Source organism: Schistocerca piceifrons, chromosome X (assembly GCF_021461385.2).
Source record: "Schistocerca piceifrons isolate TAMUIC-IGC-003096 chromosome X, iqSchPice1.1, whole genome shotgun sequence".
NCBI classification, from domain to species: domain Eukaryota; kingdom Metazoa; phylum Arthropoda; class Insecta; order Orthoptera; family Acrididae; genus Schistocerca; species Schistocerca piceifrons.
This window is the reverse complement of record NC_060149.1, coordinates 692,280,595-692,301,661: the sequence shown is the minus strand read 5'-3', so window position 1 is coordinate 692,301,661 and position 21,067 is coordinate 692,280,595. Positions and strand designations below refer to the sequence as shown.

General features: G+C 39.7%; 1 protein-coding gene across 4 annotated transcripts in view; it reads left to right on the top strand.

The window, feature by feature from the left end:
* LOC124722087 (protein lap1) overlaps positions 1 to 21,067 on the top strand; it is a 152,130-nt gene that overhangs the window by 33,266 nt on the left and 97,797 nt on the right. For all 4 annotated transcript variants that reach the window (XR_007006440.1, XM_047247285.1, XM_047247283.1 and 1 more), the window contains 2 exons: positions 13,556 to 13,705; positions 19,630 to 19,765. Coding sequence is in view for 3 of the 4 variants with exons in the window: in XM_047247285.1 (XP_047103241.1) it covers positions 13,562 to 13,705; positions 19,630 to 19,765 (280 nt within the window). In the remaining variant the exon portion in view is untranslated. The remainder of the gene's footprint in view (positions 1 to 13,555; positions 13,706 to 19,629; positions 19,766 to 21,067) is intronic.

The window sequence follows — 21,067 nt, the reverse complement described above, 5'->3', positions numbered from 1 at the left end:
TGTTGTATCTGTCTGTCTGTGCTAATCTTTAAAATGACTGGACCAATTCTTTTTGTATTTGAGGGTGATTTGGATTCCCCACCTAGGCCAAGTATCAATAGAGAGCAATTGTCAGAGATACTCGGGCTCCAGTCGACAGCCGCAGCTTGTGCTTGCATGGAGCGCAGCTGCTGCGGGAAGCACATGAGGTTGCACAATCCTCTGACTACTGTTTAACAATATGCCGCAGCCCAGCAATGATGGCCAGTTGCTCAGTATTCACTGAAGTCTCACGTGTGTGCCATTGGATAGCAGAGTATTTTGACCTTGCCCGATTAACGTTTTGTGATTTGGACTTTTTCCTGGATTGTGATACATGCTTAAATGACTCGGTTACACTCTGGACTTGGGTTAGTTGTTAATCCATCATGTGATGTCTGCTGTGGGTCACCACTGCAACCACTTGTTTCATTCCACTGGTCTCCTTGTTGTGACCAGTGCAAGTAATCACAAAGTGTGTTTCTATCTACGCAGATTAGGATGGAAAGGTTTTCATGGGGTTTTCACAGGTAATGTGAGCATATCTTGGGTCAATATATAGGCTTTATTTCATCAAAATCACATCGCAAGGAAAAAAGATATCATGTTTTAAAGTTTTATCTAAAATCATTATGTCTGTCTGTCTGAACATGCTAATTTCAAAAACCATGAGATGAAATTTTATGGGGTTTTCACAGGTAACTTGAGTGTAGCTTGGGACAATGTATAAGCTTTATTTTATCAAAATTTGACCATGAAAAAAATCATAATTTAAAGTTTTAGGAGTCTACTCAGTTTAATAGTTCAGATGTTTACCTTAGTGATGGTATAGTAAACCAAAGAAGCTTCAGTGACAAAAGTATTTTCGGAAGTTTACGTCAGTGCCAGAGTTAAGCACTGTAATCTTATCTTTATGAATACAAACTAACATTGAATACTTGGCTAGGAGATATGGATGTACTGATTTCACTGGGTGTATTAAAAACTTAATGAAATCACTTTGCTTGTTTTGATAGGTTTTATTTATATTTTACTTCTTGGCTAGGAAAAATGAATTTATTGACAATGCGATCCCCTAATGGCACTGTTTTTACCAAATGAGATACGGAACCCTAAAAAGTGATTGTCTCCAAGGCTCTCCCTAAACTTCAGTGTGCAGTTAGCTCTGTAAACAACGAAAGATTAAGCCATGGGTTTCTCATTTGGGAATCTCATTGGATATTGATTGTTTGTGGGAAAATCACGTTGTGCCCATGTGAGAAGAAGTCATGTCTGTCATCTGTCATCCAAGCTCAGTTCCATTCAGTGTGCACTGGGATTGGAGCCATTGTTGTTTTCCGAGATGGTAGCTTTGTGTACTAAATCTTGCACATTGTATTCCCCCCAAATGTCTACAAACTGAATCATGCATTCTTCCTATTATGCTATACTGTATACATTAATTTCCTTTCTTTGATATCTGTAATGGTGTCATTTATTATTTATTTTTATTTATTTATCTATCAGGTTCCATGGGACCATATGAGCCAGAATTACGTGGCCATGGCACGGGGTGGCAACATAGTTTACAGAGTACTGTTTAGAAAATTTATAAGCAAAGAAATTAAATAATTAATAAAACACGCAGAAGCTGTGAGGGATTATACAAATAAATAAAGTATTAAAGAGAAAATTTCTCAGCTACTGCAGTGAACTCCTGTAGAGGATAGGAGGAGTGAACTGCAAGGAAAGTGTGTAAATTGTATTTGAATATTTGGTGTTTGTCACTCAGTTATTTCAGTACTACTGGAAGTCATTTGCAAATGAATCCTTCTGAATAATTCACAGCTTTTTGTACAATGCTTAAAGAAGTGTGATACAAGTGAATATTGTTTTTCCTTTTAGTGTCACTAAATGAAATAGCATTTTCTTCTGAATGAGTCAATATTGTGAGCAACAAATCTCATGATGGAGTATATGTACAGATATGATAGAGTTAGAATTCAGAGACTCCTGATCAGCATTGTGCACAAAATGTCCAAACTGGCATAGCAGATCAGTGAATCTACACTTTTCTGGGCTAAGAACATTATTGGTGAGAGCACAAAGTTGCTGCAAAATAAACACCATATGAGGTAAGAGGCTGAAAGTAAGCGAAGTACACAAGCCTCACCCTTTCTGTGTCGGATAGGGGAGGTTGTTCTGATAGTGAAAATAGCAGCATGTAGTTTCTGCATAAGATCTAAAATGTGGTGCTTCCAAGAAAACCTTCCATCTAGCCTCAGTCCTAAGAATTTAAAATAGCTGACTTTACTGACTGTTTGACCACCTTGGAACAGTAAAATTTTGTTTTTACAAGAGTGTCGTATAAAAAACTATAAAAACCACATAAGTGGAGAAATGTACGAGACCATAAATAAGTAAAGCCATATATGCAATAAACGAAGTCCATATCATGTCTGTGAGCAGTAATAGATGCTTAAAGCCAGTGTTGATTTTTGCCTATGATTTCTTATAATAAAAATTTCCACGTAATTGCAGCTAATGATAGTAGAAAACTATGTATTTTTGACTCTTACTCTGTGGAAACAGTGCATAATTCAATGGTTGTGTTGGTTGAATCTGGCTGTTTATGGAAGGGCTTGAAAGATATATGCTAAATAAATGCTCTCTGTATGAGACTGATTCAGTTTGTTTATAACTTTCTGAACAACATACGATAGTGATTCTGAGTGGCATGGATTTGACGAGTCCACAGGCATTTTACAGAGATATGGGGCATTAGATGTCTATGCACAGTTAACACAGTTCCCATGAATTATAGACTGGTGATTTGTGCATGGAGCTGGCGCGCAATGATATTCTGGATGTGTTCCATTTGGTACAGATCAGGCAAATTTGATGACCAAGACATCAGTGTTGGCTCACTGTCATGCTTCTGGCCATAAGATAGGGACAATTATCCTGCTGGAGAATACCATCCTAGTCAGGAATGGATAACATTTTAATAGCCTCTTATAGGTTGAGAGCATTACAGATATTGTAACACCTCAGACTGAAACAGAATGGGGAAGGAAATAAATGGTGTCTATCTGAGAGGAACTGTCCCAACATTTTCCGTAAGTGATTTAGGAAAACCAGTGAAACATGAAATCAGGACAGCCCGACAGGTATATGAACCCCACTACCTCCAAATGCGAGTTTACTATCTTAACTGTTCCACGTATGTCCATCATTTCTCGCAAGGCTGATAACGTCAAAACATTGGTGGGAAAGCTTCTGTGGAGGTGTGTTTTTTTTTAATAGAGAGTAATTAGAGGCAAGTTCTAGATTTGAATCATGCAGTTGTACGTTCTTGGATTGTTCAGATGGAAGTAAATTATCTACATAGGGTGTGCTTGAGAAGTTATGATTGTTTTCTATTACTGGCCAAATGGACATTTTTAGCTTGTTAGAAAAGGTAAAAATTAAGCTAAAAATTCCCGTAATAAAATTTCATGAGGATGTTAAAATCATATGATATCCTTATATAAGAACTTTATGAGTAAAATTTAAAGTGTATGATCAACAAGTTTTCATGGAAACTACATCAGGAAATTATATAATGTAATGTTGATTGCAATTTAAATAATGGAGGAATGAAGCTCCCAGGACACACTGTTAATCACCCTCTTTCATGAACACAGTTGTCTTCTAGAAGCACGTAGATGATATAGAACTGCTTCCAAGCATTCACGTGCACAATCCCCACTGATGATCCAACAGAAAGGCAGAAAGGAGTTATCATGCTTGATGTGTGACTGAGCACATCATGATGAAGTTGCCTGGTTTGTTGGTGTACCAACAAGGACTGACAAATGTGTCTGCAAGAGAAGGTATGCCACTCACAGCCATGTAACATGGCACATGAACGATTGTAAAAATATCTCAACCAGTAGGGACCAGCAATGAGTGTCTTACCTTGTCAATGACAATCGCTTTACAATGCAACAGGAGTGTAATCCCGGTAACTATTTTACAAGTGAGAATTTGAAGGGAACTGCATTCAATAAAAATTTAGAGTCTGGTACCTTGCTAAAGGCCATCACTCACAGCGGCACATGAAGCGCCAGGTCTACAATGGGCCAAACAACACAGACACTGGACAGTGCATGACTGAAGGTGTGTAGTGTGGTCACGATTTTGTCTTATTTCAAATAATTCACAGTGTAAAGTGCAACAAAAGTGTAATCATGTGTTTAACCTGCGATAAGTGTACAGTGTAGTTCAGACGAGAGGTGGTTCTACGGTATTTCCGCGGTGGTGACTTGGGCATCTCATTCAAGTTACCGTAACATGAACCAGGATGTTTATTTCAACATTCAGCATAAACATGTTGTGATGCAGTGTTAACTCAATTCTCATTGGATGCTAGAGCTGCCACTTCAGTCAGTTCATAAGTTTTACAGCTTGACCTATGTACTATAATTTTGCTTCGGTCTGTTCCAGTGTTGACATGTTTAGCATTCTTCTGTAGGGAAAGAAGAAATTAGGGTTTAACAATCCATTGACGATGAGGTCGTTAGAGAAGAATCATAAGCTCAGATTAAGGAAGGACTGGAAAGGAAGTCAACTTTGACCTTTCAAGCTAAACATCCTGGCATTTGCCTTGATCAGTTTGGGGAAATAATGGAAAATGTCAATCTATATGGTGGGATTTCAACCATCATTGTCCCGAGCGGGACTCCAATGTTTTTCCACTGAACCACATTCTAGTGTCAGCAGTAATTTTGGGCATTAGGATGATCTTCAATTCAACTTTTAACTAATTGCAAACATTCATGCAGGGTGCACACAAATTACTACCACAGGCTCCTCTTGTGCTTGGTTCTCCTGTTTCTGTTGTTGCAGTACAGAGACAGGTTTTATAAGTATAAACCCACCTAATGGGTTTATGTTAAGCATGCTCACTGTAGTGTAGTGGGTAGAGAGGCAGAGTTGTGAAATCAAATGTTGTTGGTTTGTGTCTGACTGTCTCCAAATATTTTTTTGTTCACATTTGTGTTTTGTAAAAAAATATTGGAGTTTTTGTTAATCTACAAGAAGTATGACCTGCAATATTCCATGTTATGTACATATAAGAGTGCTCTCTCTCTCTCTCTCTCTCTCTCTCTCTCTCTCTCTCTCTGGAATGAGGGAATGAGTTTGTTCAATCTTATTACCATGGCAGGGAATATACATCAATGAATTGTAGCATTGCTTTCTACTGCCTGATTCAATCATAATTCAGTATTTATTTATTCATCCAAAAAGCTTTCCAGATTGTAGGATATACAGTTCCTTTATAAATATTGTGTATAACTGTATGCACTGTTGTGCAGCTGAATAATTGTACTCTTCACATTTAAATCTTTTGAAGAGTTCTACCAAGTAAGGTCAGGACAGAGAAGGCTAGCTCTGGGCTGGTGTGCAAATCGGAATGTCAGCAGGGTGTACCACCGATGCAACAGATGTTAGGTCATGAGGTGAACATTGCCACACATTCTCAGCATGAGGAATGCAGAAACACTGATGTTGCAGTGCTACATAACAAGGCACTGTGCAGTAACAGTACATAACTTCAATGCCAGAACACCACTGCAAAGGTAAACATAGGCAGATAAACCTGAACTCAGCAAACCAGAATAATTATTAAATTACTACAGTGAGGTAAGGAGTACTGACAGAACTGATAAATGAGGGCAAATGCGTTCGTACACCCACACCAACTGCGTTGTAGGTGCAGGTTGCACCCTTTAAATAATGAGGCTTTCAGAGCTCAAAGAGACGTAGTTGTACTGCCATTCTGTCCATGTTGCTGGAATCAGGAAGAAGGCCTGTGTTGAGTTTCAGTGAAACCACAAGAAGCTGATGGTCCACCTGCTTGCTGACTTTGACACTGAGACACAGCCAACCTGATGCATACCAGAATTGTGCTCTGCCATTCCTGTCTACTAGGAGATAGCACATGAGAAGGCTGGTATTCAGCCAGCCCTCTTCCACTACAGAGATGATCTGCAAACTGACATCTCCAGACGGACCAGGCATGGTGCGTTCGCACAACCTGCTGACTGACTCGTGAAAATGTGCTGCATTCTTGGTTGATCCATGGCAGATGACCAGGGCCTATTCTTCGCGATGACTGACATCATTGACCACAGTTGGCTACCCTCACCTTAACGCGCGATGGTCTGTATACGAGAGTGCTGAGGTTGGAGCTGCACTGTATCGCTGCATGTCGGGGCAGGAAATGCGTTCTCGGCCCTCTGCTGCCACCAGCACAGCATACAACCACAGTTCACTGCCCTGCAAGGCAACACCACATCTCGCTTACAAGGCATCTGCAAGATATCGCACCTTGCTGATGAGACATCAGTACTTCTCCTCAGTGTGCACTTATACCAGGCCTCCAGCTGCCACCATGAAGACACTGTACTATGAACTCAACAGGATAAATAAATGATCTGCAGATACTACTGTGTCACTGAGGTCTCCTGGCATAAACTGGAACACTCGCCCACACTTCATGCCCAGCCTCCTGCTGACAAGGTGAACTCAGCTCCCCTGGTCACAACGTTGGTGTCAGAAGTGGCTTTCACCTCAGCACTTTGGGGGAAGTAAACCTATATTTACAGCATCGACCATCATCAAGCTGCACCAGCAAAATGTGATGTGGTGAATAAATGTATCTGTTTGTGTCATGTCAAATTGCATAGGCATCAATAGCTCTCTTAAGGCGTCATCTCTTAAACCATTAGAGCCTGTGGAATTATCATTGTTGAGAGGGAATGTTAGGGAAACTTACTTAACACCAGTTCAGTGTAAGTTTTGTAACCTGTCAGCTCATGAATTGCCATGTACCAAAGCTGTACGATTTATTTGTAGTACTTGTAGACCAATTGGCACAGGATTGTTGCGAGTCTTGTTGGGTGATGATGCACTGAAGGGGATAGTGTGTAATTACTGTTTGTGCTGAACATGCTGCTTCTCTATTTCTCTTGTTGTTGTTGTTGTAAATGGCAGTGGTAAATTACGCAAAATGCCGGACACACATTCTGCTACTACGGGTGAGTGTGTTACCTCTTTAACGGAATAAGCACAGGCATTGTCAGGGTTGAATTCTCTGCAACAGCAGTAAAAAGAGGAGGTACGTAGACAGGTAGAATTTCTACAAGCTGTGGTTCAACAATTGCAGTTGGGGTCTGAGGAAAGCCAAGGCATTAGCATCTGTATACATCACCCCTCTTGATCCCTCAGCAGCTTCATTAATAATGCTTATTTATGGCAAGTCAGTAGAGGACATAACTGCATTCATTGACAATGTTAAAACTACTGTCACAATGAGTGGTTGATCAGATGATATTACTCTCCGTGTGGCCAATTTATGATCGGTGGGTGAAGCAGAGACATGTTGCTGTACCATGAGGTTCTTGATAAGGCAGCAACATTCTAGCAGTTAGCTGATGGTTTACGACAACGTTAGCAGAAGCAGAAAAGCACTAGGTTTTTCTGGAAAAAATTGACTACATCAACACAGAAACATAAGGAATCAATGAAAACCTTTCCAGATAGGATCCAGAGGATCAATGTACAGACATACCAGCTGATGCAAAACACAGAAGTGGTTAGAGTCTTGCCATGGGAAGCTGAGAACAGGCGTCTCTATGTTTTTCTGTGTGGTATCCCCACTGAGATGTTTCATGGGATAAGGATGGAAAAGCTCAGAGTGTAGGCTGTGGCTCTTCATGACACAATTAGAGGAGATATTCGTTGCTACAGACCACATGTGGATCACTGTGTTTTTTCCTGCAGAAGTAATGTGCTGTGAATGTGGTTGTGAAGGTCACATACAGAAGCGGTGTCAGCAACCTGAATGCAATAAGTGTGGCCAAGTGGACACACAACAAAGGATTCTGGGAAGTGTAGACAGCAAAAATAATGTCAACAGAAGTAGCCATTAAATGCAAATGGGAATATTTCAACCATTGAAAGGTATTCTGCACAAATAGATGCACGGATGGAATGCTGCTTGTCAGGCATTGCGAGAGGCAAGGAACATAAATTTCTGGTAGACACAGGAGTGCTCGTCAGTTGTCCATCAGTCTGGACCTTATGGGCAGGTAGAGACTGGGGCCCCCACGTCACAAATTTCTCAGAGTGCGTGATAATAATATACAGTCGTTGTGTATGACATTGCTCAGTTTCAGTATCGGAACTAGGGATGTTCTTGAGCATATGAAAGTGTTACAAGGTGTAAGTGAAGGGTATTTGTCAATTCTTGGGCTAGATGTTCTTGACAGACATCATGCTAAACTGCAAATACATATGCTAACGATTGGTTCCCATCATAAAATACCAGTGGGTATAGGGAAGTTAATGTGAGTTTCTATTGTTGTTGATTTACCATATGGAGCATTGTGTGTGTGGTAGAGCCATTGAGGAAAAATGAAGAATTAAACAAAATGCATAGTTCTATTTGCAGTAGCACAGTACACGTAAGTAATATTAATAGTGAATTTATGGTTTCTGTAAGCTTCGATAACTTCGGCATGGATATGGTTGTTTGCCAAAGGACATAATGATTGCTACTTTTAAAGTTGTTAAATGAAGAAGATATAGGTAGGTCATGTGATGACCAGGACAGCAAGCAAACAATCAGTGCAGCAACGTTACATGAAAAGGTGGGTCACTTGTGAGGCAGTGCTCGGCAGGCAGTGGAAGCTTTGCTACTATGTTTACAGATTTATTTAACACAAATGTCCCTTTACTAGCAACACCGGTTACCCAGTGCCGCTGCAAGTAATGATGTGTCTGTTTACCTTGTGACATAGCAAAGTATCTTGAACCTTAATGGAGGAGTTTATAGAGCAGCAATTGCCAGAAGGTGTAGTAACCCATGGGGCAGAAATGTTATCGCGCTGAAAAAAGTCAACAGGTGGTAGCAGGAAGTACATATTCTGTGTAGTTACCACTGCCTGAATGCAAAAACGGTGACAGATCTGTATCCCATCCCCAATATTACAGCAATGTTAGACAATCTAGGACACTGCCAGTACTCTACAACAATTGATCTAAGAATTGGCTATCACTAGCTAGAAGTAGTCCCAGAAAATAGATCAAAGACTGATTTTGCAGTCCCATGGGGATATTACCAGTATAAAGGTACACTGTTCAGGCTGACAAATGTGTCAGCCACATTCCAGAGGTTATTAGATGGAGTCTTACGTGGTTTAAAGCCGAAAACTTGTTGGGTATACTTGGACAGCATCATCATATTCTTGAAGCGTACACCATAGCATGTGCCCGCAGCTAGTGGTCGTGCGGTAGCGTTCTCGCTTCTCACGCCCGGGTTCCCGGGTTCGATTCCCGGCGGGGTCAGGGATTTTCTCTGCCTCGTGATGGCTGGGTGTTGTGTGATGTCCTTAGGTTAGTTAGGTTTAAGTAGTTCTAAGTTCTAGGGGACTGATGACCATAGATGTTAAGTCCCATAGTGCTCAGAGCCATTTTTGAACCATAGCATGTGAAATGTATTTGAAGATGTAGACTGTGATCCGCATATCTAACGCTTATCAAAGACAAGTGCCATTTTGCATAAACACAAACTACCTTGCTCATGTGATCAGCACAAAAACTGTTCAAACCGGTCCTCGTCTAACAGAGGTGGCCCAGAACTTCGCATTGCCACAAACCACAAAACAACTGAAGTTATTCCTAGGTTTATGCAGTTATTATCACAAAAATTTGTAAATAATTTTGCACAGATTACAGAACTTTCAAATCAGTTGAGGAATGGCATGAAATTCCAGCGGTCAGCAGAATCTCAAAGAATGTATGAAGCACTGAAGGCAGCATTTGTATCTGATCTAGTACTGGTCTTTCTTGCTTTGAGAAGAAATGTATCCTCTCCTGTGACATCAGCAATGGGACAGTTGGTTGTATTTTGAGCCAGAATATGGATGAGTAGGAACATCCAGTAGTGTGTGCAGAGTGTAACGACTCCACTATGGAAAAGGAAATGTTCAGTGTTATATGGAAAAGCATACCCTTTACACTGTTATATATATGGACGAAAGTGTAAGGTTTTCGTGGACCACACATCATTAAAGTGGTTGTTGTGACTGAAAGATCCATCAACCAGGTTAATGACTTGGGCACTCAAATTCAGTTAACTTGATTATGAGGTGATCTGTAAACCATGTGGAAAACACAAATGTAGGTACACTGAGTAGGAAAGTTGCGGTGCTGAAAAAGTGTAATAGAGTGACAGAGAGAACAAGCAGCTGATGAAGACTGTCAGGCATTTAGGTCTCAACCACAGTCCGTGATGCATCTGCGGAACGATGAAGTGTTGCAACAAGTGCATGGCCGTGTATTGTCAGGTCATGGCGGATGCCGAACAGTAGACTGAAAAGTAGCAGAAAAGTTCTGGTGGCGAACAAGGAAATGTGATGTTGAGCAATACATGAAGGACTGTGTGCCTTATGCACAAAGAGCTGATCTTAGTCATCAGACAATCCCTTTGCAAAGAATACCAGAAGAGTTTAAGCCCTTTCAAATGATTGAGCTTGATATGTTAGGACTTTTTAATAGGATACACGCTAGAAATAAATATGTACTGACAATTATAGATTATCCTTCAAGGGTCTTGGCAACGGTAGCAGTTCCTGGTTAGCAGATTAATAAGTAGTCCAGCTGGATACTAAAATCAGGGGTGCCTCATATGTTAATTACAGATCAGGGTATGAATTTTTTATCAGACTAGATGAAGCAATTATCATGTACTTCTTATCCAGAAATTATGGACAAGCTCATTCCATCCACAAACTAATAGGAGAATGGAATTTTACAATACCAACTCTATAAAATGTTGATTTATTATGTTAATAGCCATCATACTGACTGAGATACATATCTACAGTACATAGTTTGTGCATATAACTCTACAGTACATACTGGTGCAAGTCTGCCACCTTTCAGAGTGGTGTACAGTAGGAAAATGCTATCCCCCTTTGATATGATAATTCCTAAATTAAGACTAAACTGCAAATTGCTTAGAAAATTTGTAAGAAGATTTCAGAAAGTAAACCAAGCCACTACTATAGCTTTGGAACTACAGGAACAGGCCACACAATGGATGGGGAAAATTGCCACAGTATTGAGTGGGTCAATGGGTATTTGTCTCACATCTAAGGGAAAAACAAACACAAAAATCTTAAATAAGTATGTGTCTTCATCAAGTCATTGAGATTACTTCTCCCGTGAATGTCAAAATGAGATTCTGGGTAAAACGTCTATTGTCTGTGTACATTAGGTTGCAGAATAGCTTGGTAGGTGATACCGAGCGAGGTGGCGCAGTTGTTAGCACACTGGACTCGCATTCGGGAGGACGACGGTTCAATCTCGTCTCCGGCCATCCTGATTTAGGTTTTCCGTGATTTCCCTAAATCGCTTCAGGCAAATGCCGGGATGGTTCCTTTGAAAGGGCACGGCCGATTTCCTTGCCCATCCTTCCCTCAGCCGAGCTTGCGCTCAGTCTCTAATGACCTCGTTGTCGACGGGACGTTAAACACTAATCTCCTCCTCCTTGGTAGGTGATTCCTTCCTGTTCCCCCGCTGCCACCAGTGCGGCACATGGCCATGGCTCACTGGCCTGTAGGGTGATGTCATGTCTTGCTAATGTGGCATCAGCACCTCTTCACGGTGTTCACTTACACCCTGCCACTTACCACCCCAGTGAAGAGACAGAATAACTTTGTAAACTGAATATGATAAATAAATGTTCTGGAGATACTTTTGTGTCACTGATGCCTCTTTGTGTAAATTAGACCACTCACCGACAATCCGTGACCAGCCTCCTGGTCACAGTGTGATCCTAGCGCCCCGGGTCACAACAGCGCACAAGCATGTACACATGCTTGCACTACCTGCAGTAGGGTGTTTTGCACTTTCATGTTTAACATCTTGTATCTTACATGTCCTAAATTTTCCGCTAATGAATAGAAGCAGTGATCCAGTAAAAATGACCTTAAGGTTTCATTAAAGAGTGAGAATGGTGAAGTAATTTTTATATTATGTAGAGGACTGTTGTACATTTTTAATGGAAGATTTAAAAACTGATCTCGCTACTGGCTAGTGCTGGAACTTTCCATTTTGCCTTGTATCATGTTCATGAACATTGAAGTTTTTATTTACGTATTCTATAGCCAGAATAACATGGCTAGCATATGGAGACGAAAGGAACTGTGTGTTTTGATAGAGCTAATGTAGCAGTTTTTGGCACATCCGTTTTCATGAACAGACTGTGATTTCCAAGCCAGATACAGCTTAAAACTGTGGTTGGCGAGCAGTGTGGTTGCAAATTGTGATGAGGAGCATGTTGTGTGTGATGCACCATTTCGTTTCTAAGTGTGCATCAACCCCAGTAGAAACCATTTCTGGTATTCTTCACAGAGAGAAACATGTCTCATGTTAGAACAGCTTCTACATTTGCATTTACATCTACATCGATACTCTGCAAGCCACCATACGGTGCTTGACAGAGGGTACCCTGTACCACTTCTAGCTATTTCCTTTCCTATTCCACTTGCAAATAGTAAGGGGGGAATGACTGTATATGTGCCTCTGTAATGGCCCTAGTTTATCGTATCTAATCTTCGTGGCCCTTATGTGCAATGTATGTTGGCGTCAGTAGAACCTTATCGCAATCAGCTTCAAATGCCAGTTCTCTAAATTTTCTCAATAGTGTTTCTCGAAAAGAACATCGTCTTCTCTCCAGAGATTCCCATTTGAGCTCCTAAAGCATCTCGTAACCGTTACATGTTGTTTGAACTTACTGGTAACAAATCTAACAGCTTGCCTCTGAATTGCTTTGATGTCTTCCTTCAGTTCGACGTGGTACAAATCCCAAACACTCATGCAGACTCAAGAATAGGTTGCACCAGCATCCTATATGTGGTCCCCTTTACAGGTGAACCACTCTTTCCTCAAATTCTCCCAATAACCTGAAGTCAACCATTTGCCTTCCCTACCACAGTTTTCACATGCTCATTTCATTTTATATTGCTTTGCTACATTATGCCTGGATATTTAAACAACTTGATTGTGGTGAGCAGGACACTAGTAATACTGTATCCAAATATTATAGGTTAGTTCTTCCTAATCATTTGCATTAACTTACATTTTTCCACATAAAGAGCTAGCTGCCATTCATCACACCAACTAGAAATTTTGTCTAAGTTGCCTTGTTTCTTCATACAGTCACTCAACTTCGACACTTTACAGCACACCACAGCATCATCAGCAAACACATGCAGATTGCTGCCCATCCTGTCTGCCAAATCATTTATGTATATAGAGAACAGCAGCACTCATATCACTTTCCAGTGTGGTGGCTGTCTATTTAAATTGTGTGTTTAAATTGTCTACTTATCCTCATTCCCGTTTCTCTTTTGACCTACCTTTGAGCCCCACCCATCACCTTTTTATATTAATGCTTTGTAGTGTGCAAATATGTATATATATATACCTTTTTGCTCTACAGTGAACAATGCCCAGCTGGTTCAACTGCTGTAGGCAGCAAGAGGAAGAAGTTAGACGGTTGGATTTCCAGCACTGTGTACTAAATGATGTTCCAGCACAGGTGTTTGCGTTTGAAAGGACATTGGAGGAGCTGTATTTGGATTCTAATAGGGTAAGTACAATTTGCAGGGCAAGTCTAAGGAGAAATGAGGGAATTTAGTCACTTTTGGAAATAATGTCTCAAGAATAAATTATGAATTGAGAGAAGTAATGACAGAATTAGTATGTCTGTTGGCAAACCACTCACACAGACACAATCTACTGCAAGTTATCGCAGCGCATACGTTGGCTACTTGGTGATGCATACAATTAGTTACAGATGTATGCTAGATGTTGTTAGATGATTTGGGTGTCCCCACACCCACCTTTTCATTTTGCTTAGGCCCAAACATTACATAGACCAAGGCAGACTGTTGATTTAATTCCTGCAACAGAGCCAAAATTACATAAATTTGACCTCCTCCTAGCCCATAGGACTACCGTAGCCACTGACCGAGCGAGGTGGCGCAGCGGTTAGCACACTGGACTCACATTTGGGAGGATGACGGTTCAATCCCCATCCGACCATCCTGATTTAGGTTTTCCCTGATTTCCCTAAATCGCTCCAGGTAATTCTGGGATGGTTCCTTTGAAAGGGCACGGCCGATTTCCTTCCCCGTTCTTCCCTAATCTGATGAGGCCGATGAGCTCACTGTTTGGTCTCTTACCCTAACATCCCAACCCAACTACCATAGCCACTATGGGCCACATTACCCAAACTGATAATACACAACACAAGAAAGGATGAATAGTGTAATGCCCAAAATATACATTTTCAGATAAGAGAGTGTGCCTAAAACCCAAAGGAAATTATTAATCATACAAGAAAATTTTTTCTGTCTCTTCATCAGTTAATACAAATGACTCAGACACAATAGATGGGGACAGCAATATGGAGACCAGTACAAAATGTTCCAATACCAAATCACTACCTTACCCTCTCTGACTATGATGACAATTAGAAATTTTAAAGAAATATGAAGTGGCTTAATAACTCAGGATATTTTACCTTCAAAAAATGAAACTGACCTGACAACACCAAAAGTTATCTTGAGGACCTGAGATTCTTCAAACAGCTTTTAGAATGCTCTCTCAGAAAAATAGCCACGAACAAAAGCATGAGATTTTTATAAACTGAAAGTTTTCATGACCAGTTATCTGGTAAATCTTTTGGGTTGTATGACCATGTTCCAAGAAACATTTTGGTCCCTGACATTTTGCCCATAGCTGCGCTGGACTTTTATGGAGGTGCCTCTGGCGATGGTGAGTCTTGCCAACACAGTATTTATGTCACCAACTCGTCAGTTGGCAAGACAGCGTCATGAGGATCACCTACAATGATGTCCAGCGCAGCTCTGGATGAAACATCAGGGACTGAAGTTCCTTTAACCACATCCATACAAGCTGGAAGACTCACTAACTATGAGATATTCACTTCCTTTTCACTTTCTTGAAGAGAGAGAAAATCTGTGAACTACATCCAGTGAAGCCATTAAAAGTAGTTACCAAGGGACTTCTTACAGACATGTCTCCTGAAGTAATACAGAAATGTCTTGTGGCTTTGGAGAATACAGGGGCAGCTAAATGTTTTTACAATCTACACAGTTGACTCCATCTTTAAGTGATAGTGAATCCTGTAGAACCACTAAAGGCGTAACACAGCGTCATAATTGCCAGCTATGTTTCCTCAAAGCCAAGAACTGAAACTTTCACTCCAAATGTGTCAAATAAGGACAGGACCATAAATCAATTGACTGAAGATCAAGCAAGCTTATTCTAGTTGCAAGGTCCATCACAAAACAAAGTACACAAAATGTCCAACATACTTAGAAGTTCTTTATAAGGACAAGGAAAGAAGAAATAAACCATTTACAAATCACGACAGGATGGGCTAATATCGCAAGCTCGTGCAGCTTCATCTGACCGGAAGCAGTTTCCTGTGCTGCCTAGGGGAGACTCGTTGCTTCTAGATTTTACACTCTATGCCACAACCAACCAATCTGCTGCAGCTCTATCACAGTAGTGTCAGCATTCTGTAAGCAATGAACAAAGGTTTCTTCAGAGAAATCACATCTTCACAGACAAACAATGATTCATATTTTTGTGCTACCTACAAGCGTAGTGCCTGATGTTCAATTAATTGTAGGCATAATTTCCAAATGCAATATTCCAAAAGTTCTCTCTACTATTCTGGAAACATCAGCCCAACTCCAACAAACCACTAACCTCTTCATTTAAATTACCATCTTTTTTACTGCAGCCCAAAACTTCCTCAGTGGTACAGACAAATAGACCAATACCTACAATGAACTCTTAATGTCAATGACATTCTTAACCAACGCTTAGAAGTTGAGAAATTCCTTGATACTCAATACTCATCATGTGTGCACTGATCTCATAAATGAAACTCATCTTCACACCGATCAGAGATTCTAGTTAGAAACTATGTTGCCTATGATAGAGAGACTTAAAAAAAAAAAACAGGGTAGCCCATGGAGAAGTACTAGCATCAAACCTCATAACAACAGAAGCAACAGCATGTGAGATGTGCGTTAAAGATAAACAAATTATCCTGGTTGCTGCTGCTTATAATTCTGCATAATTCTGCAACAGGGCTACAGCTTCTAAATAATGACCTAGAGGCATTCACTAACTCTGGAAGGACCATTATAGATAAAACTGTAGCTCTAAACATGTCTGGCACTGCAGAGCAACCAGTAGAAAATGCAAAATTCTTCATATTTCCAGTGAAGACTCTAGAAATACTACAATCATTGCACCAAATGTTTCCAATAACTTTTAGAATAACCATTTACTTTAACCCTACTTCTGGACATTTTCTCACTTAAAACATCCTGTGCCTAAACTGAGCTATCAGTTACAAATGATACAGAATTTGAGCACAATCGTGTTATTCTTACTCAGGGGGGGGGGGGGGGGGGGGGCAACCCATCTCACCACAATGTTTGCAGAGCAGTGTTGTAGTCACCTCAACAATGATCCAACATTCCAGCTGAAAAAAGACATTAGAGGCAGTGCTGGCAAAACTCCCCAGATACAGTGGACCAACAAAGAATGAATAAATTATGCAGACACATTAGAAATCACCTTCAACAGTCATGAGACTTACAACTTTTTGAAGAGGAACAACATCCTGGGACATTTTGGCAAATCAGAAAAGCTAGGAAGCAGCAAGAATACAAAAGATCTTCATAGATGAAAAGGGGCAGTTTATAACTTGCAGGATAGCCTGAAGCTGTTGCTGATTTCCTTTTACTCCCTCCCCTCAATAACAATGCAGAAAGTGACAATCATGAGGACACTACCATCAGAAAAGTTTTAAGAGCTTTTAGTGTTCATATATCATATCATTTCTGCAATTTAAGCCAAACACTGTAGGCATGTCAAAGCCTTGGGTGACAATAAGGCCCCAGGAACTGACAATAACAACCCATTAAAACTGAATCATCTACCTCCAAACAGTGTTGTTTTTCTCACCAACATCTACACATCATATCTTCTTCAACTTTACTTCTCTAAATCTTGTAAACTAGCTTGATTTGTAATGTCACTGAAACCAGGAAAGGAGCAGCTATTTCCACACAATTGTAGACTTGTTTCTCTGTTAAACTATTTTGATAAAATATTCAAATAATTGTTCTAAAATTTCTGCAAGAATTGATAAATTCCAGACAAATCATCTTCCTACATAGCTTGGATCCTGTGAAAAGGACAGCTCTATTCATCCAGCAATGAGATTCCTGTAATACATCATCACAGCCTCTTCAATAAAAAAAAAAAGAAATTAAAAAAACACTTGTGCTTTATTCTTGGATATTGAAGGGGAAAAGAAAACATTTGATTAAATTTGTCACAGTTGACTAATTTTCAAATTGCCTCAGTACTATTGCCTACCTCATTTATTCAAAATTCTCTCTTAATTTCTGTTAAATGGGTAGTTTTAAGTACCCATTCAAAAATCAAATACTTAGCCAAGACAAATGAAGCTGACATACCTTAAGGTTCATTTACAGTCCCAACCCTGTATACCATCTATACTGGTGACAGATCACAACAACGAAGAGGTTGGAGATGACACAATTACTTACAGAGGCAGCTTGAACCTCAAATACATTGCCTGCAACTAGCAACAACATCTGGAACAAAACCACAGTATGTATCAGTAAAACACAAGCAATTATCTTTACTATTAAAAGAATAAATCAAGGACATTGGAGCTGTTACAGATGGAAGAGTTCTACCAGTGTTAAATTCCTAAACCTCAGTAATGACTCTGAACTTTCATTAAAAATGCATCAAATAAAGTTAATGCACTTAATATTAGTAATGTACTGAGAATTATTACTAAATTTCATCTTGTTATGACTAACACATGTCTGATATTGCAGACACCAATTTGAAGAATGTGGAAGTCATACAGAATAATTTTTACATGTCACCACTGATGCTGCCTATTAACTACCTAACACAATACACAGGAATCCACATCCTTAAAATTCATGAAATCATCCACTAAGCCCAAAAAGTTTCCAATCAAAGATACGAATTTCCTAAAGTGATTCTTACTTGCCAAATCAGCAGATTGCCTTTAAATCCTACAGAAACACAATAAAATAACACTTATCATGAAATACGACATCATTTTTGTAACCTCTCCAGCTCAGCCATGCTGTCCTGTTCCAATAATCTTAGTGGGTCTTGAACTTGTCATATTGTTCCGTTGGTTGGTAGTGAGTCTCTTTAGGACATATAGGATACATCTCAATAGTAAGTGCTAATTGGCTGAAAAAAAAGGTCATATTATGAAGTCCATACTCATAATGTTTGCTCATTTTTCTTCTTAGTCACTGTTACCCTTGATGCAGTGTTGACACCATAGGATAAACTTTTTTAAATTTGTTGCATGGAACTCTGCTGCCTATGGTTTCAGACAGCCAAGAATTGCACTTTTCAGGACTTAAAGGTGGTGATCATTGTGTGCAAGATTAGTGCTATGAGGTAGGAAGAGGTAAGTGGATTTGAACTGTTCCCACAGGAAATTTTGACTAATCTGAAAAGTATGGACACAGTGTATGTCATGAATGAATCTTAACAGTTCCATTCCTCTGCTTTCTGTATTGCCATATCTGAATAGCCCATTTTGGTTTTGAAGATATTTGTCACAACAGTTTACATGTTGTTGGTGTTATGGTATCCACCACAAACACAATGCTTGGTCTTGAAACAATGATATTTTGTTGCTTTTCACTTTTACATGTAGCTCTAGTTGCTTTCCACATGGTTTGAGCTGCAGCCCCAGCACAATAGTGTGTGTGTGTGTGTGTGTGTGTGTGTGTGTGTGTGTGTGTGTGTGTGTGTGTGTGTGTGTTATAGCTCTGAAGAAGGCTTCAGAGGAGGCTTCGTGTGTGTGTGTGTGTGTGTGTGTGTGTGTGTGTGTGTGTTTTATAGCTCTGAAGAAGGCTTCAGAGGAGGCTTCTTCCTAAAACCTATCAGTGAATCAGTGACAACTGTTTCTGGAGATTGCTTTTACTCCATAAATTATTGAATTAAAGAAAGCGGGTAGTTTGAGGTTTTATTTATTAAATTGTGATAGGTCATTTGTGCATGACTGCAGTTTTATTGCTGACAGAGAAGAGATATTTTGAGACAGGAGGAGGGGAATTACCATGCAATGTTGTTGTTGCTGGTGGGAACTGAACTGTATGCACTGCTGAAAATTTTATGGTGCAGTTCTGTTCCAGTCCCATACTGCTATCCAAGTCTGTGATATTGATGGAGAGCCTTGACAGGTATATATTTCTTTCAGAGGGATTGGGAAATTGTTCAAGAATGATAGCATTTCTGCTGAACTTTTTCGGTAAATATGTTGTATAGGCTATCAGCTTGTGAATTTTGCCTTATATTTGCTGGCCATTGATTACTCCACCTTAAAAATTTCTGAGACTGTTTGTTATATTTCTCATTGTCTCCTTACAGATTTGTGACCTTCCGAGACCATTGTTTCATTGCCATGGGTTGAAAGTGTTATCCCTCAGTGACAATGAAGTACAAGGATTACCACCTGCAATAGCTTCCCTAATTAACCTTCAGTACCTGGACATCAGTAGAAATGGTAAGTATAGTATTTAATATCGCTTAGTAATAGAAAAAACTGGGCAATTGCAAATAGGACTCGCTCTCTTAGGTTCTGTACAAACTTAATGTATATTTGTGTTTGAAGAAAAGTTGGCGTTTAATGTTGTTATCAAAATTCTCGAGAAGTATGTGACTGATTTACTTCAGATTTTTGCACATACTCTAATAAATGTTTGGATGGACATAGGCTACAATTTGTTATAATATATGGCATACAAATGTATATTTAAAATGTACAAACACAAGTTGATATTTAATATTGTTGCGAAAAATCTCAAAAAGTTCTTGACTGATTTACTTCAGAGTTTTAAATGGAAAGAAAATTCTGTACTGTGATAATGCGCAGTGCCGTTTCTATGACAGCAGGACATTTAAACCATTAGTCAAATTGTTTCTCCACATACAGTGTGAGTCAGGAGGAAAGGTACATGTTTTGATGGGTGATAGCATTAGTGATTCTGAACAAAAAAACTTGATGTGGATATATGCCCTATGCCAAATGTTTTCCAAAATACATCACATTTTATGTACATTTCTATTTATTTTCTGTATTATTCATTGTCATTGTTTACAATGTACCACAGTAATATAGAGGCAGTTGAGACGAACATTTTGATATGGGACGCTTGTGGTCTATCAAGTCAGAAAACTACCTCAAACTGACCAACAAAAAGTACCTAAGCTACAGCGCAAGCGCTTCGCATGAGATTTTCAATATTCTCGCGATCTCTCCACACAAACTGGTAGTCTAGACAAAAAATAAACAGGAAATTGTTTGGGGCAAATTTAATTTAGTTTAATTGTGTACTGAGACATGTTTTCATTGGAGTGTGTGGTTTTTGAGTTACTAAAGAAAAACGTACAGAAATGATATTAAACATATTCTATCTCGGAAACCATTCGCGATAGGGCATATGTCCATTTGAAGTTTTTTGTTCAGAATCACTAATACTATCACATTTCAAAGCGTGTACCTTTCCTCCTGACTTACCTTATATATTCTTCATCCTTATGCAGTATTATGAGAAGGAAAGTTGCTACTCGCCATGTAGTGGAGATGCTGAGTTGCAGATAGGCACAACAAAAAGACTCACAATTAAAGCTTTCAGCCAATGGCCTTTGTCAACAATAGACACACACAATTCCCCCCTCCCCCTCCCCCTCCTCCTCCTCCTCCTCTCTCTCTCTCTCTCTCTCTCTCTCTCTCTCTCTCTCTCTCTCTCTCTCTCTCAAACAACTTTTCTAATCAACAGGGGCTCATAACTTTTAAGGTATGCAT